The following is a 17,858-nucleotide window of genomic DNA, read 5'->3' as shown; positions in this document are numbered from 1 at the left end:
ACTTTCTGGGCTTTGTTGTAGTTCCTGCAAAAGCACTCTTAAAGATCTTTTCCAAATACTTTCCCATAAATCAAATTCCGAAGCTGAAAGTAAACATCTGAATAAATCCTTAATATCATTAGGTACCATCTCATTAGAACTAAATGTTGCTCTTAAAAATCCTTTAAACATTTCACTGTGTCTGCCAAATTCTCTTTGAATCTTACAAATTTCCTTTTTATCTTGGTATGGTAGTGGCTGATATGTTCTCCTGCCATTTCTCTTACCCATATAAATGACAGGAGCCACAGACGGTATCTGAGTTTTCAGATCGAGGGTTTTAGGGAAGGGCTGTATTCTGGGCTGTGTTATCTGTTGGTTATGTGCCTCCCCAGAGACAGTGTCCTGAGCGATGGGCGGTGCCGAGGGCCTTATCTCAGAGGGAGGTTGTGTAAAACCTGTAGAACCAGTTTTTCCACACCCACCCCCACCCCCCTCTGTGCTAGCCTGATAGCTTGGGGGAGGGGATGGCAAAACCTGAATAGAGTGAGAATTGCCCTGAATACCCAGGGGCCAGGATGAGTTTGGGGAGGGGTCTGAGGGTGTTATCAAGGGAGAAGGAGTATTATGGGAAGAAGAAGAGTTTAATGCCATGTGGCTGGAGCCATTTTGGGGTCTGTTTTCAGCCTCAGTAGTAAAAGACACGTGGGTGTCAGCATGAGTTAAAGAGACAGAGGAGTCAGATTTCTTAGGTGAAGAGGGAACAACACATGCAGAGGGACAGATACAAGAACTGGTTGACTCTGAAGCAGTTTGCTGTTGCTGCCTGTTATTTCCTGTTTGAAGTAACAGTTTTCTAATTTGCAAAAATATTGGGATGAACATTAAGGCTTTTTTATCTCCAGTTTCGACTTTTAAAGTTAATAAATCTCCAATTTCATTCCAAAAGAAAACCGAATTCATATCTGCCAAATTAAGATCAGATCTCTCTACAGACAGCCACCTAGCAAACCTATGTAGTTCTCTGTTAGTAATAATCACATTTGCAATTTTTAAAAGTTCTCTAATTTGTGAAGCCACGCTCTGTTGCAAAGTAGATTGCTGTGTACCCATATTTTTCACAGCAATTTACTCTAATATCTCACTACAAAGCACAGTTAAAACACAGTAAGAGAAGGCTGCTAGCTGCCGGCCAAGCTGGCACCTCCCCCCACAGAGAATCACAGGCTGCAGCAAAAGCGCGCCTCTCTTTGAAATCAGCTGTCTGGCGTGATACTGTACACACGGCAGAAACTGTTTCAAGGCTGCCTTGCTACCCCCACCAGTGTCTCCGGCTGCATACAGCTCCAAAACCCCCAGGGAGGACGCTGTGCAGCCCAGCCCCCCGCACCTCGATTTTACAGAGAAAGCACCTCAAAATCCCCCTCCCCACGGAGGAAAATTTATACTTACCACTCTGTGCGAAGTACCGAGGAGCTGAAGAACTGTACTTTGTAATCTGCTCCGGAAAACCGACCTCCCTTGGGCTGGAAGGTTTACCGGTTTCGTCCCCTTAAGCTAGACCTGCTAGAAAGCAAGTTTCGCCCACAGGGTAGTTGACTTCCCGTCGGCTTCCTAACCCTTCTAAGGGTCACAGCCTCTCACGTGGGTTTTAATTTAAAAAGCACCACGTTACGGGCGGCAACTGAAACTGCACCCTAGGCCTCGCCTGCTCCCCAAATACCCTGCAGAGCTGGCCTGGGATGCTGTTTCATGTAGAACAGAAGACATTAGAGGCTCTTTCTCCCAGGGTTGGTATTCTGCTTTATTCTTAGGCTTCCATGTGGTCAGAGCGAGAGATGGGGATAAAGAGAGAGAGTCCACGTGGGCTCAGGGTTTTTCTCTGGGTCAGGAAAGGGGAGGGGTCAGCCTTGGCTTCAGGCCAATCCCATCGCAGGGGTCAGTCCATTGGTCTTGTAGGGGTTACAGGGTTAAAGGGACATACCATTCCTAAAGCATTAGGGTATTGGGTTACAACACCATTCCCATCTTTTCCACCTTTGGACCAGTACATGTGCTAACTTTCTTGTTCTCTTTGTTATTTGTTTCACCACTTTTCCATTGTCATCTATTTGCAAACAGCAAAAATTTAATAATTTAATATTCCACACATTTCCCCTTCTTCTGCCAATAAATAATCTAATACCATCCCATGGTGAAATGTTGCATTGCTCATCTGAGTGGACTGGTCAGCAAGAAAGTCAGGAGCTGGAGCTGTCTGGTTGGTTAATATTTCAAAGACAGCTTGTAACCTAATTATCCGATTTAAATTATAAATGGGTTCTCTGGCACCTGATATTAATTCATTTGGATTCCAAGTGGCTGGTCCACAGTGTTGTATGATTCGTTCAGGTGACCATTCATCATCACCCCACTTTTGGGTGCTCCCTCCAGCCAGGGACCTCAATTGACCACTTTTCTCTAATTAGATCATCATATACCTTGATTCCTAACTGATTTCCCTGAACTTGTGGCAGCAGAAAGAACAGTGGTCTGATATACCCCACATAACATATCCCTGACCAGTTTGAAGGTAACCTGCGGTAAACACGTTGGCCACAAATCCAATAATATCCTTTCAAAGTCCATGTTCCATCAGCAAAGGGGCCTTCCCAATTTTCATCATCAATTGGTGGGTCAAAATACAGCTTGTTTCCTGGGCCTAATGGTCCTGCAACAATAGTTGCCCCACCATAAGAATCACAGTATTTGCATTTCCATGCTCCCACATGAGGTTTCCACCAGCAGTTACATCCCAGATCTGTTTTGTTAGATTTGGAACAGAACCTATTAAAAAGGGTTCAAGTTCCATTCCGGTGTTGCCACTTCTACTGATAGACACGGACAACATGTGTCCTACTTGCGGAATTATCTCAGGGTCAGCTTAAAAATAAGTGGTGAAAAAACCCTGTCCCTCCCCATTGCTTTACAGCCTTCAAAATCCCTTTGGTAATTATGGTAGGAACACCTTACCCAGCTACCATTCGTGAGCTTAACATGTGTTTGAATCCATCTGCCTTGATATTTGGAACAATCATAAGGAGGGCAGTTGGGAGTCCAACAATTTAAACTCAAAAATGTCCAGTCACAAACACTTTTCCATGTATACACCTCCTGTTCTATTTAGACAATAAGTGCCTCTTTCAGAAGAATGAAGCCACCATGGACTTGCTTCCTCATTCCAAAATCCTATTCCATTAAGGACCTCACTCAGGGTGCTGACCAACCATGTAGGTTTGACTGGCCTAGCCACCCATGGCCAGTCTTCAGATCCTCCTAGCCCTCTGCATACCCAACAATTGCTAAGGTTAAAGGTTTTTGCTACTTGTTCTCCTGAAACTAAAATATGATTTTCCCACCTCTGGCTCAAACCAAACTGACAATATAAAGATAAGATTATTAAGAGAAAATATTCTAATGGTGTACTCTAATCACCTAATCTAATTCTCACATTGTCTTCTGCACCACCTGTGGTGAGTGGAGGCACAGAAACAACTTAAAAAAACAATGACAGCAAGTATTAGTCCCCCAATGACTGGAGATCTGAAAGGAGGGATGCTCACACAAACTATTTCAGCAGGCAGTCTGTGGGTAGGCACACGAGTCTTCCCTGGATGTCGACACACTAACTACTGCTCCAGTGTGTCAGTCATGGCTTCCCGTCCTTCTCCTCCAGCTGAGATGTCCAAATCTCTAGGGCTTCAGAGACCTTGACCCGAGTGTGATGGATCCACCCATGTTCAGCTGTCTTGACAGCTGTTTCTGGGGTCAGCAACACTTGGAAAGGTCCACGCCACTTCACCACCAGTGGTACTTCTTTCCACTCCTTAATTAGGACCCAGTCTCCTGGCTGGATGTTGTGAACAGCAAAGTCCAAAGGCAGGGTCTGTGCCAGCTGAGCTTCCTGTTGAAGAGATTCCACAAGAGACAGTATCCTGGTCACATATTGTTTAAATGTACATCTCTTATTTCCATGTCCCCACTAGGTTGAGAATTACAAGGGTAAGGAATTCCAAAAAGGGAGATAATTGAATATCACTTTTGGGTCTGACCCTTATTCTTGCCAAAGCCAATTGCAAAAACCATACCCACAACATCTTGTTTTCTATCACCAGTTTCAAAGCGTGTTACTTTATTTCTTCATTGATTCTTTCTACCCAACCTGATCTCTGGGGGTGCCAGGGGGTATGGAGGTTCCATTGTATCCTTAAAGCAGTCGTAACCCCTTGAAGAATTTTTCCTGTAAAATGAGTTCTGCTATATGAGTCTATTGCTTCCACAATCCCCTATCTTGCAATCATTTGTCCCAAAAATACCTTAATAATTGATCCTGTTAGTTGCTGAAACAGTTGGAAATGCTTCTGACCACCTTGTTAGCTGACATACTATTACCAGAAGATATTCAAACCTTGCTACTTGGGGCATTTCAGTAAAATCCACCTGGCATTTTTAGAAGGGGCATACAGCACAAGGCCTCCCTCCCCTGGTAATTTTCTTTGTTACACTGTTATTGGTTTTAGCACAAATCAACCTTCAGTAACTCGCTTTGCCAGAGTAAAAAGACCCTCAGCAGCATACATTTTGAGGCATGCGTCTGCCAATCCTCAATAACCTCAATGGTTCCCTTCATGGCGTTGTTTTGATATTTGTAAGACCAGAGCTTTTGGTATCCACTGTCTACCATCCCTTGTAAACCAATTATTTCCTTTTTCCTCTGCCCCACTCTTTTTAATTATCTCAAGTTCCTCTGGTGGAAAAGACAGTTCCTCTGGCAGCGATGGGCCTACTGGGAGTGAGGGGAGGATCTTAAAGATTTCTGGCAACAGTGGAGCTTTCTGAACCTTTTCATCAGCCAGTCAGTTACCTATTACCTCCTCTGAGCATCCCACTTGGTGTTCACCCAGACGTGTGTAATTGCCACACCTTTTGGTAAATCACCATCTCCCATAGGCGAGAAATTAAGCTCTCATGAGTTAACCTTTTTCCCCTGCAGGTTAATAAACCTTTCTTCCTATAATTTCCCAAATGCATGTATCACCCCATATGCATATTTAGAATCAGTAAAAATATTCACTATCTTTTCCCAATATAATTCACAAGATCTTACAAGCGCATACAATTCCGCTGTCTGAGCTGACCCTGTAACTCACTTCCTTTCTATCATCCTTGAAGACCCATCAACAAAAACATTTTCTCCCTCAGGCCAGGGAGTATCATGTAAATCTGCCCTAGCCTGGGTCTGGAGATCTATCACTTGAATGCAATCATGGATTTCTTCCCAGCCCCCTTCTCTAGGGCTGTTCAGACAGGAGGCTGGGTTAAACCCTTTCCTGTTTCTCAATTCTAAGTCCTCCTGTTCCATTCAATGAGATTCATACTATAATAACTGAGTGTTGATCATTCACTTAGAGGTTCTTTCAGTTAATAAACCTTTAACTTGATGCGAAACTTTAACAATCAGGTATCCTCCCACTGTCAGTTTTTGGGCCTCAGTTACCATGAAATTTGTGGCTGCACAATTCTGCAGACAATGCGACTAGCCTCTGACCACTGGGTTTAGCAGCTTAGAACAATAAGCAATAAACTACTGTGTTCCCCCATGCTCTTGTACAAAAATTCCTTAGCATGACCCTGTTTAACATCCACATATAACTTACAGTAATTTCATGATTATAAGCCACACCGATTATAAGCCGCACTTCCGGGTGTCAGCAACTTTTCGTTCTTTGTCCATATATAAGCCGCACCTGATTATAAGCCGCATGTTACAATACAGAGTGTGATAAAAGGTATCTATTCTATCACCATCTGTTGAGAGTGGGGGCAGTGATCCTTATCTCTGCAGCAGATATTCTACTAATGGGCCATCCATTGAAACCAGGGGGGGCATTGTTCTTTATCTTTTCACAACCCATCCTTCCTCCAGCGAGTCATCTTCTGCTAATGGCCCATTGAGTCCCACTGTGTGACTGATAAAATTACTTCATCCCATTGGGAGATGCTCCAGCCAGGGCGAAGAGCCCAACATTTCTTACCAAGATAAAAACAGAGTTTTTGGGACACTAAGGTAGCCCCTTTCTCCACTGGACTCCAGAGGAAAACCGGATTTCTCCACATCACCACTGGACCTCCGGAGGGAAACTGCACCTTCTACAGGAGCACTGCTTCAACTGAATCACATCTGTCACTGCAAGAGGACTGCAACCACCATTTAATGGGACTGCTACCAACACCCTGCCTGATGGGGTGTCAGGTTGTACTCTGACTTTGTCAGGGTTTGGAGTTTGTTTCTTTGTAGTACTGTATTTCTATTTTAATTTCCCTAGAAAAGAACTGTTATTCCTAATTCCCATATTTTTGCCTGAAAGCCCCTTAATTCCAAAATTATAATAATTTGGAGGGAGGGGGTTTACATTCTCCATTTCAAAGAGAAGCTCCTGCCTTTCTCAGCAGACACCTGTCCTCCAAACTAAAACAGCAACTTTTCGTTCTTTGTCCATATATAAGCCGCACCTGATTATAAGCCACACTTCCAGGTTTGGACCAAAATTTTAGTCAAAATGGTGCGGCTTATAATCATGAAATTACTGTTAATTCCTTTTCTGAGTCTGGAAGAGCTAAGACTGGGGCATTAACCGATTTGTCTTTCAATTTTCTAAAGCTTTTGCTCTCTTTCTGGTGTCCATATCACAACATTAGGACTGTCTTGGGTTAAAAAGTCATATAAAGGTCTGGCCAAAACAGAAAAATCCTCAATTTGTGCTCTGCAGTACCACACCAACTCTGAAAAACTTCCCTAAACTCTTTTTTTAGTCTGTGGTAATGGTACTTGTAAAATTCCTTGTATTCCTTCTGGGTCAATACACCGTAGACCTCCAGTCAAAACGTGTCCCAAATACAGTAATTTCACGATTACAAGCCGCATCTGATTATAAACCACATGTCCGGGTGCCGGCAACATTTGGATCTTTGTCCAGATATAAGCCACGCTGGAATATAAGCAGCATTTTCGTTCGCAGGGAGGACCCACGTGCAACAAAGTAATGAATTCGTAACGATCGCGGGATCACTCGCCCTGGCCCGGCGCTGCCCTGCGGTGCCGCTGGGCTGGCAGCACGGAGCCCCCTGTCTCTCCCCCGGGCCCCAGGGCCGGCGGCACGGAGCCCCCCACCTCCCCCCCACGCTGCCGGCACGGAGCCCGCCTCCACCCACCACGCAACAGAGTAACCATTTTGTAACAATTGCACAATCCTGGGTTTTACTGGCAGATGCTCGGCTCAGCACCTCGGCTTGCACTTCCGGGTTTGGAAATTTCAGAACTTTTATCATATATTGGCTGCTCCTGAGTGTAAGCTGCATTTCCGGGTTGGGAGTAAAATTATAGTCAAAATGGTGCAGCTTATAATCATGAAATTACTGTATTTATTTTTTTTTAACCATCTGTGCTTTCTTTTCACTCTAAGTTCCTTTTCAGCAAGAAAATTAAACAGTTCACAGTAGCCTCTTCAACCCCCTTTTCCTGTTCCCCTGATAAAAGTAAATCATCCACATATTGCAACAACATAACTCCTGAAGGTGGAGTAAACTCTCTTAATATTTTCTGCAAGGCTTGCCCAACAAAACCTGTGACTGTATCTTCCTGCAGGAGGACTGTCCAGGTCTACTGTTGTTTTACCATTTTCCCTAGTTCTTTCTGTTCCTTCTCAAAGGCGAAATACTGTTTATTGTCCTCTGTAATCAGACACCCCCAGAAAGCATCCTTCAAATCCAGTACTGAATACTGAATACTGAATCTTCTTCGCATCTGAACTTTTCAACTTTGTCTTCAGAGCATATGCAGTTGCGGTGTTCCTTGGTCTGTTAACTATATACTAGTCATTACATTGTATAGAAAGTTATTTATATCAGGTTATATAAGTATAAAAAGCTATAATTCAGATTATATTGATACATCAGGTTATATTGATATCTTATAACTTAAGCTATATAAGCACCTTGTAACTTTAACCTAAGTTATACAGGCATCATAAGTCCAGGGATTTAGCATAGCCTTGAGTAGCAGTCTGTGTCAATTAGTGGAATTCCTCTGGAATTTATGGTTCCCCCCATTGCTTCTTTCACGTATCAGTATCTGGCTTTACCTACCAGCAGACCTACAGTTTGTTTGTAGACACCTCCTTCTCATTCCTTTCAGTAGATACAAGTGAAAAAATAAGTTTATTAACAGCAAAAAATAATAGTAAATCATCTCTAGATACAAAATTTCTAAATCTCATTAACTCCCTGGGAACAAAGAGAAACAAAATGGCAGAGTACCCCCCTGCACAAGATTGCGGCCCCCACAGCTGACTACATGGCTCAAAAGACAAAGGGAAAATGGCAGACAAACCCTTCCCCCAAGATGGCGCCCTCCACTGGCGACCGTGTGGTCTGGGAGACAAAAGGGAAATGGCGGACAAACCCTCCTGGGAAGGTAGGCACTTACAAAGCAGTTCTAGTGGCACATGAAAATTGCTGGTGTGTGTGAGGTCAGTGCTACCACTCACTGCTTCCTTCTGCCACCCACTGGACTCTTCCGGTGTTGGTGCTGCTGCTTCGGGTCCCTGCTCCAATGGGGGAAGGGAAAACCTGAGCACCAACGATCAGTGGCTCAATCCAGGACCAACTCTGTCTTCGCACTGCCATCAGGTGTTGTAAAATTCACTTTGAAACTGTTTCTGATTGCTAAATGCAGCTTCTCAAGTTGCTTACTGTTGCGAACCCCTCTGGAGAGTAGTGTCTGTCTGCGCTACCTCAGCTCTCTCAGCAAGAGCGACAGGGAGAGGCAAAAGGCAAGAGAGAAACAAAAAACCCCTCACAAAGCGGAACCTCTGCCTTGAGCAAATGCCACAATACAAAAGTGGGTGGGCTTGGGTGAATTTTTAAAGGGACCCTGGCAACCCCCCAGCTCTTGCAGTTCTGTTTCTGGCTTTGGTGCTGGGTCTTAAAGAGACAGTAACAATTTTGGGCATAAATATGAATTACAGTAACATTTTGGGTTACCCAGGACAACTACTTAGTCAGGTTTCACTGTATTCAGCCCTGTTTTTTACCAGTATTACTATATAGGAGACTAATTTAGAGTTATGTTGAACTAATATACTCCTATGGCTTAGAAAGATGATAAAGTCTACCAGAAGAAGTAATGAAAAATAATTTTCTTTATGTTCTCCTTATTTAAAAGAAATTCAAAGAACTCAATGGTCATCTATCGACATTTTCTCAAAAAACCCCAATCTGATGGATTTAATGTAAACAGTCAAATACAAAGTTGAAAATCAGCAAGTTCTGAAAGGATATCAGATCCTATAAAACATCTAGTGATAAAGACCAACTTTGAACATCTGTATATTATTCAATTATGAGTTTCTCTCCTGTTTTTAGATGCAGAATCCTGACACGTTATCAGCTATGTCAAACCCTAGAGCAATGCAAGCTTTGCTACAGATTCAGCAGGGCTTGCAGACACTAGCAGTGGAAGCACCAGGACTTATACCAGGGTAAGAATTGGTCATACAAATGTATACAAGAACTTTTCTCTTGTGTTTTGGGTTTTTTCAGTTTTTGTCTTTCTTTTTAACACATAAAGGTTTATCCAGTTTTTACAGGTTATTCCTCTTGCATTTTTTAGTTTCACTCAACTTGTTTTAGAATCTGTCACACTTCTGTCTGCAACACACTTTAAAGCCATGGTCTATGGTCTTGTTTTAATGCTTTACTTGTCATCCATTTTTTATTTGACAGAATTTTTACTTAGTAATTACATGGGAAGAGATGATAACTAAGTCATTTTCTATGTTAGTGATATATTTCTCTGTCGTTTGTGCAGATTGAATCCTGGTTTAGGTGGATTGGGAAGTACTGCAGCTCCTACAGGGTCCACTGTACCTAGTTCAATTCCCATTGAAAATACAAGTCCAGTATCAGGGGCCACTGAACCTGGTCACCAGCAGTTTGTACAACAAATGTTGCAGGCACTTGCTGGCACAAATGCTCAGGTAAAGTAGATCTCTGTATTCTGGTGTGCATGTGGTTGATGATTTTTTTTTTTTTGTTTGGGCTTTTAAAAATATCCAGACACACAGAGAGCACCACCACTCACCACCACCCACACACACATCCCCTTCCCCACTGTAAACCAACAGAATGCTTCTGGTCAAAGGAGAGGAGAGGAAGATTAAAAGTGATGTTCTAGCTGTGCAAATAAATGCTGGCAAAGCATCACGTTTGACTAAAAGTGTCCTCTGGATGGTTGATTGATAGTTACACCTATCTTCATATCCTTGTGTTTCTGAAATGCCTGGAAAGAAGATTAAGGTGTTAAAGGGAGGACTGGTTCCCTGGCAAGTGAAACGTGGGCTCAGACAAGAAAGAAACTTAAGTATACTGAACATCATTGTCTACTTCCGTGTTGCTGGTTGTAGCTCAGGTTATTTGGGGCCTGAATTTGTAGCATGCTTCCCTGACATCCTGCAGTTTCAGATTGCACAATATGCATTGTGTTAGCATACCAAGTCAAATTTAGGCTTTCTGGAGAGCTCCAGAAGTCAAGCAAAGGTGTCAGCTTTGTGAAACAGCACCATTACATTGTGGTACATATCCAGTGTAATGGCAAACTGCTGGGAAAAGGGACAGTCCTGTTCTTAGCTCCTCTGTTGCCACAGAATAAGGCAGTTCAACTGGCTGATCTGACAGAAAAGTTTATGTAACCATGAGAAAATGGTGGTAAGCATAGCTATAGGAAGCCATGTTCTCATAGATATTTTTATCCTGCTAGATCTTACACTACCAATTCAGTTTTCTGTTTGGTTTTTTTGGGGGAAGAGGGAAGCAGATGGGAGTGAGAGGAATGTTTACATTTTAGACAGTATGTTTGCATTTTATTAATTTAAAATTATATGCAGTTTTAAAATACTGCTAGGAATTTCTCAATGGATGAAACTTTAAGTAGAACAAAAGGAAAATTAGCAGTCGATGCAAAAATCTTGTGTTGATTTGTAAACAGTCTCACTCATTTCAAAAAGTGGCGTCTCAGTATTACTCTGACCGTATATACCTAAAGCATATTATTTTCATATAATTGTTCTGTTTCAAAAATGTCTCTGAGGTGAAGATCATACAACTGAAATTATTGATTATTTTGCTATTTCTTTATGAGCAATTTATTTGAGCAAGATCAACTTATCAAGCACAGCTGTAACTTTGCCTTATGCTGAACTTTTCCTAACTAGAATTTTGGTAAATTTAGTCAACAAATATTTGGAGCATTAAAGAGGTAACTTTTATGTCAAGGAAAAAGAAAGACCCTACCACATTCATTGTTGCCAACAGTGAAATTCTCAAAATTTTGCTATTCCACATTGCTAGATTAGATTAATTAATTTTAAAAAAAATTCTACATGCACATCATTAAAAAACTGTTCTTGGGACACATCAGATTTAACTGTTCCTTTTTTCTTAAACAAGCAGCTGCTCTTGTGGCTCAAAAATGTCACATAAGTGAAGATACTCTTAAAATGTGAGGTTAATCTGACTTGTTTGATCAGTAATTCAGTTGTGAATGAAATTTGGGGAATTTGAAAAAGATGCATTCAGAAATTAGAACCACAAGAAGTATCTTCGAACTGACTATATTTAAATCTTGTACTTTGCCAAATATGTTTTATGCTTTTATAGCTTGAGATTTTTCTTGTTAGCAGTTACAAAATGCAGAAGTTAGATTTCAGCAACAACTGGAGCAGCTGACTGCAATGGGCTTTTTGAACCGTGAAGCAAACTTACAAGCACTAATGGCAACAGGAGGAGATATCAGTGCAGCTATTGAAAGGCTCCTTGGTGCTCAGCTTTCATAGCACTTTCTTTAACTTGAAAAAATGTAATTTATTTTTTATATCAATCCTTAAATATTTAAAACTATTGCTTTATTTCATTCTCACTGATGAGTTTATCTTGTTTTAAACAAGGAATGCATTTTAAGGTTAAATGTACAGTAATTTCACAATTATAAGCTGCACCATTTTGACTAAAGTTTTGGTCCGAACGTGGAAGTGTGGCTTATAATCAGGTGATGGCTTGTAAATGGACAAAGAACGAAAAGTTGCTGTTTTAGTTTGGAGGACAGATGTCTGCTGAGAAAGGCAGGAGCTTCTCTTTGAAATGGAGAATGTAAATCCCCTCCCTCCAAATTATTATAATTTTGAAATCAAGGGGGTCTCAGGTAAAGATATGGGAATTAGGAATAACAGTTCTTCACTAGGGAAATTAAAATAGAAATACAGGACTTCAAAGAAACAAACTCCAAACCCTGACAAAGTCAGAGTACAACCTGACACCCTGTCAGGCAGGGTATTGGTAGCAGTTCGATTAAATAGTGACTGTAGTCCTTTTGCAGTGATAGATGTGATTCAGTTGAAGCAGTGCTCCTGTAGAAGGTGCAGTTTCCTTCCGGAGGTCCAGTGGTGATGTGGAGAAATCCGGTTTTCCTCTGGAGTCCAGTGGAGAAAGGGGCTACCTTAGTGTCCCAAAACCTCTGTTTTTATCTTGGTAAGAAATGTTGGGCTCTTCGCCCTGGCTGGAGCAATTTCCAATGGGATGAAGTAATTTTATCAGTCACACAGTGGGACTCAATGGGCCATTAGCAGAAGATGACTCGCTGGAGGAAGGATGGGTTGTGAAAAGATAAAGAACAATGCCCCCCCTGGTTTCAATGAACGACCCATTAGCAGAATATCTGCCGCAGAGATAAGGATCACTGCCCCCACTCTCAACAGATGGTGATAGAATAGATACCTTTTATCACACTCTGTATTGTAACCCAAGACAGTTGCCGACACCCAGACATGCGGCTTATACTCAGGTGTGGCTTATAATCGTGAAATTACTGTAGTAGTTTCTTCAAATAGGGAATTGATGCATTTTCAATCAGTTCTTGCATGCATCACTTTTGTTCTTCATTATTTCTTATTTTTTTGAAACAATATCAGCTTTCACAGTTGATTAAACAGGTTTTGTCTGACTCTCAACTGTCCAATTTATTTGCTACTAAACCATTAACGTTCAGTAGTAATTTATGTAACATACAAATTTAAAAGGAAAAAATCGAAGGCTATAACGTGGGTGCAGGTGATGCCTATGGTGATTTTGATGTGGTTTTTTTTCTAGAAAAAAGCTGTAAGATTTGTACTATTTTGAGTAATCTACCATTTTTGCTTTTAATTGTATGACATTTAAACACGACATATACAGTGGAGACAGCTCATTTCTATAAATTTACACATTGCAATAGAATGAAATTATAAGTAACTAAAAAAAACCTGGGGGAAAAATAGTAGTAAGACAAGGGGCTTAGTGTAGATTCTTCCAGCATATTTGGTAAACATCTCACAAAAAATGCTTGGACGAGTTCATTTAATATATATTAGAATTGCTGTTTTACTTATATCTTCACATCTAAACACAAAGAAACCTGCTCTGTAACATTGTCTCATTGCAACATTGTTACAGATTAACTGTAAATTACCATTGTGCAAATTAAAGGAGCACTACCTTGTGCTCTGAAACTGTCTCTAAGGCATTTCATCTTGTTCCACTGCGATTCTAACATGCATTATGATTTGTATTTGGAAATATTAATTTCAGCCATTGTCATGTGATATTCTAATGCTTTTTACCACCATGTAAAAACATACTGTATATCTCTTGAGGTTTTTATTGGTAGTTGACTCTTGTGCACAGGTAATAAATTAATTTAAAAGTATTTAAGCATCTTGTTTCAGTGTGTTTGCAACTGGTGATGATCCAGCATTCAAGATGACTGACCTTTTAAATGTTAGCTTTGGGACTATTTACAGACTTTGGGCTAAGATTAACAATACTTGCAAGTATAAAATGGAGGACAGAGAGGAAGGGTCATGATACTGAAGACTATTTCGATAAAGTGAAAGCAGTGAAATAAAGCATTCTGCTGCGTATTACAGAATAACACTTTCTTTTTATTGGCCTTCGGTGTCAGTGTAATTGTGAACATTCTGATTTAATTCTGGTACTGCATTAGACACTTAATCTGAACAATCTTTTCTTTTGGTACATTGCTACTTGGTCCAAGGCTCACCCCGCACCCTAGTAACTCTGTAGCAGGGCAAGACTGGGACCCGCAGCATGAACAGGGTAAAAGATACAAAGAGGCTCTTTTCTCCCGGAGGTTCTGTGGTTTATTTCTTCATGGCATCCAGGGGGCAAAAGAGGAAACTTGCCAAGGACAGAGTTCTTTTCTAGGGTCAGGAAGGGGAGGGGGAAATGGCATCCTGCCAATAGGGTAAAGCAGAGGGATAGGGTGAGTCCATAGGTATTACAGGGGTCAAGAGTCAAGGGACATACCATTCTTAATACATCTTGGATAGTGGGTTACAACATCTCACCTTTTTTTGTTTAAAAGATGAAGGAAAGATATTAGGTTCTTCTTGATTCAAATTATGATCTCTCCCACCACTTGCAGTTAGTGGGAGAGTTAGATTGTTTTAGGGTTTTCATCTCTATGTGATTAACTGCTGAGGTAGAAGGAATGAGACTATTAATGGCCTTGAAAACTAAGTGACGTAGGATTCTGAATGCCATTATTACAAGGAAAAAAATAACAAAGAATAACAAAATAGTTTTAGCTATAGAAGTCTACAACCCTGTGAGTTCTCAGCCTTTGAACAGTTTATTGAACTAATCTTCAGATTCTCAACAAGAAAACAACTTGGATGGGGTTCATCACGGGGTTGAGTGGGAGGAAGGTATTCTCTAAAAAGAAAGACAAACATTTTTAAAACATGTTAAAAGTCTCTGAATCTGCCAGAAGGTAGTCCTCTAGGTAGATTCTTTTTTCTCTTTCCGGTGGAGTCTTCTTTTTGAAGCAACAGCCACTTGCTTCTTGTCCCTTTTAGCTGGAGGTGGATGTTTGGGGACAAAAGGCTTCACCCACTTTGGGGAATCCACCGAGGCCCTGAGGGAGTGGATACGCACGCATAACCATGTCCCCAGGTGACAAGCTCATAGGGACCTTTGGTTTCCCAGGTTTCTGGATCCTTAATCAAAACTGCTAGATGCTGAGACAACTTGAACTGTTTACCACTGTTAAAATGACGAACCACTGGAAGATTCATGTTTTCAAATGAACAGTTCAGAAAACTGATAGTGAAGAGGGCTTTGCAGAGCTTTTGCTATGGAGACATCCACACAGTTGAACTGCTCTGTCTAGCCAGAACCTGCTTGAGCGTCTGGTGTGCACGCTCAATCACAGCTTGGCCTGTGGGGGAGTGGGGGATGCCAGTTTTAGGTTCCACTCCCCACTGCTGGACAAATTCCAGGAACTCCCTGGACACATACGCTGGGCCATTATCTGTTTTAATTTCCTTAGGGATCCCCAACACTGAAAAGGTTTGCACTAGGTGTTGTTTGGCATGCACAGCTCTTTTCCTGCATGGGCAGAGGCAAAAACTGCACCTGAATATGTGTCGATGCTTACATGAACATATTTGAGGCGACCAAAACTGGGAATGTGTGTGATGTCTGTCTGCCATACTTCACAGCTGCTAAGGCCTCGGGGGTTAACCCCCATACCTAGTGATGGCATGGCCTGGAGCTGGCAGCTGGGACAGGTGCCCACAATGGCCCGAGCCTGACTCCGTGTTAGTTGGAACTGACGGATCAGACCCGGCACATTCTGATGGTATTGCTGATGGCTCAGCTTTACCTGTTGGAAGATCTCAGGGAGGCGTGCTTGTTCAGCTGGGGTTGCAAGGGAGTCTGCCTGACAATTCCCTTCTGCGATCTCACCTGACAAATCGGTGTGTGACCTCACATGCATCACATAGAACGGATGTTCTCTATGGGAAATTAGACAGAGTAATTTTGACAGCAACCTGAAGAGCTGCTCATTGTCGGCATCTTTGAGCATTGCCTGCTCTGCCCTGGACACTAGCCCCGCTACATAGGCTGATTTGGTTACCAACTTGATTGGCTCCAAGAACTTCTCAAAGGCTCTTACCACTGCAGCTAGTTCAGCTACCTGAGGCGATCCCTCCACAAATTCAACATCAACTTCCCAATGCTGAGTCTGAGGATTTCTCCAAGTCATCACCAACTTGTGGGAAGCCCCAGAAGTGTCTGTGAACACTGTGAGAGTTTTGAGTGGTCTCCGACTCCTCATGAGGAATGAGGTGGAATTCCTCATTGAACAGCTTGTGAGACGGGGCATGGACTGATATTTGTCCACTATATCTGTCCAGAGACAATTGGAGGCTGGCATTGCTCTGGAGCAAGTGCTCGAACATCTCCTTAGTCAACCTCTCAGGAGAGTTCCTTCCCTCCTTAGAAAGTTTGACTGGAAGGTGGATACATGTAAAGTCACAACCAGCCAGCTCATACAGTCTTATCCTTGTTTTCCGAATCAGCCGAGCTATGAGTTCTTGTGGCTTTGTGATGGCCTTAGATCTTTGGTGGGAGAGGAAGACCCACTCTATGATTGAGAGTGAATCTCTCTGCCCCTAGATCCATTGGAATATCAAACTGTGTAAGTGTGGTAGTTTTCCCAGGACTATGAATTTGAAAGGCAGTTCAGGGTGGTAGCGATGAGCCTGCCTCTCTGATAGAGCTTTCTGTACCTTTTCGATTGCAGTCTGCCTCTGGGGTCAGTTCCCTGGGAGAAATCAGCTTTCTCTCCCCCTTCAATAAAGTGAAAAGGGGTTCTAGGTCCTCATTAGTGAGGCCTAGCCAGGGCCTAACCCAATTTATGACCCACACAAGGAATGGATATTTGCTAAATTACAATTAATTTCCAATTTCTGAGGAACAGTGGTTCTTGCCGTGATTTCCAAGCCCAGGTACTTCCAAGGTAGCATCCTTTGGACTTTATCATCCTGCAATTGAAATCCAGCAGAGGTTAAAACCTTAACTACTAGGTCAAGTGTGTGTTGGAGTATAGAGTCATCGGGGGCACACACAAGAATATCATCCATATAATGCAAGATGATAGCTTCCCTTTTCTGAGTACGCACCAGGGACAGCAATGAGGCCATGTACCACTGGCATATGAAAGGACTACATTTCATCCCTTGCGGGAGTACCTTCCAGTGGTAGCACTTCATTGGGGCTTCTCTGTTGATAGTAGGAACAGAGAAGGCAAATCGTGGAGCATCTTCTGGGTGTAAAGGAATTTGAAAGAAACAGTCCTTAATATCTAAGACAGCCAATTTCCAGTTTTGAGGAAGCATTGTTGGGGAGGGCATCTCTGGTTGCAGTGATCCCATGTTGGCTATAATCTTGTTAATTTCCCAGAGATCATGTAACAATCTCCATTTGTCCTTCCCTGGTTTCTTAATTACAAGCACCGGGGAATTTCAAGGGCTTGTAGTTTCTTTTATGTGACCCTTTGCCAATTGCTCCTACAGCGCCTTGAGTTTCTCCTTACTCATTGACCACTGAGCTACCCATCTCGAGGAATCATCCAGTCATGTCAATTTTTGGGCAGGGCACTTCTCAGTGGCCACTTTAAAAAATTCTGCGGAGTCTTAGGAATTATCATTTGCATTCCCCACTGGGACATGGTATCTCTTTTCCACAGGGGGCACTTATAGTCTGTAACAAATGGATGGACACTAGCCAATTTTCCATCTGGCCCCTCAATTTGCTCGATGCTTTTTGATATTTTTGCCAATTTGACTCCTCCTACACCTTGGATTTTGCCTGCCATGGGTTGCAATTCCCAATGTGATGACCACATCCTCTCGGGTATGATCGTCACATCTGCCCCTGTGTCC

General features: G+C 42.2%; 1 protein-coding gene across 5 annotated transcripts in view; it reads left to right on the top strand.

Moving 5' to 3' along the window:
• The window catches only part of LOC117005083 (ubiquilin-1-like), a 95,312-nt gene that overhangs the window by 39,066 nt on the left and 38,388 nt on the right, over nucleotides 1-17,858 (top strand). For 2 of the 5 annotated variants that reach the window (XM_033076335.2, XM_033076333.2), the window contains 3 exons: nucleotides 9,442-9,557; nucleotides 9,887-10,055; nucleotides 11,757-12,103. In XM_033076335.2, coding sequence (XP_032932226.1) covers nucleotides 9,442-9,557; nucleotides 9,887-10,055; nucleotides 11,757-11,909 — 438 coding nt within the window. In that variant the 3' untranslated portion in view covers nucleotides 11,910-12,103. Of the gene's footprint in view, nucleotides 1-9,441; nucleotides 9,558-9,886; nucleotides 10,056-11,753; nucleotides 12,104-17,858 lie in introns of those variants that run through there. The other 3 variants (XM_033076334.2, XM_033076332.2, XM_033076336.2) reach the window with 2 other exon arrangements.

This window comes from Catharus ustulatus, chromosome W, assembly GCF_009819885.2.
Source record: "Catharus ustulatus isolate bCatUst1 chromosome W, bCatUst1.pri.v2, whole genome shotgun sequence".
Classification (NCBI taxonomy): domain Eukaryota; kingdom Metazoa; phylum Chordata; class Aves; order Passeriformes; family Turdidae; genus Catharus; species Catharus ustulatus.
This window is presented reverse-complemented; position numbering and strand designations above follow the sequence as displayed.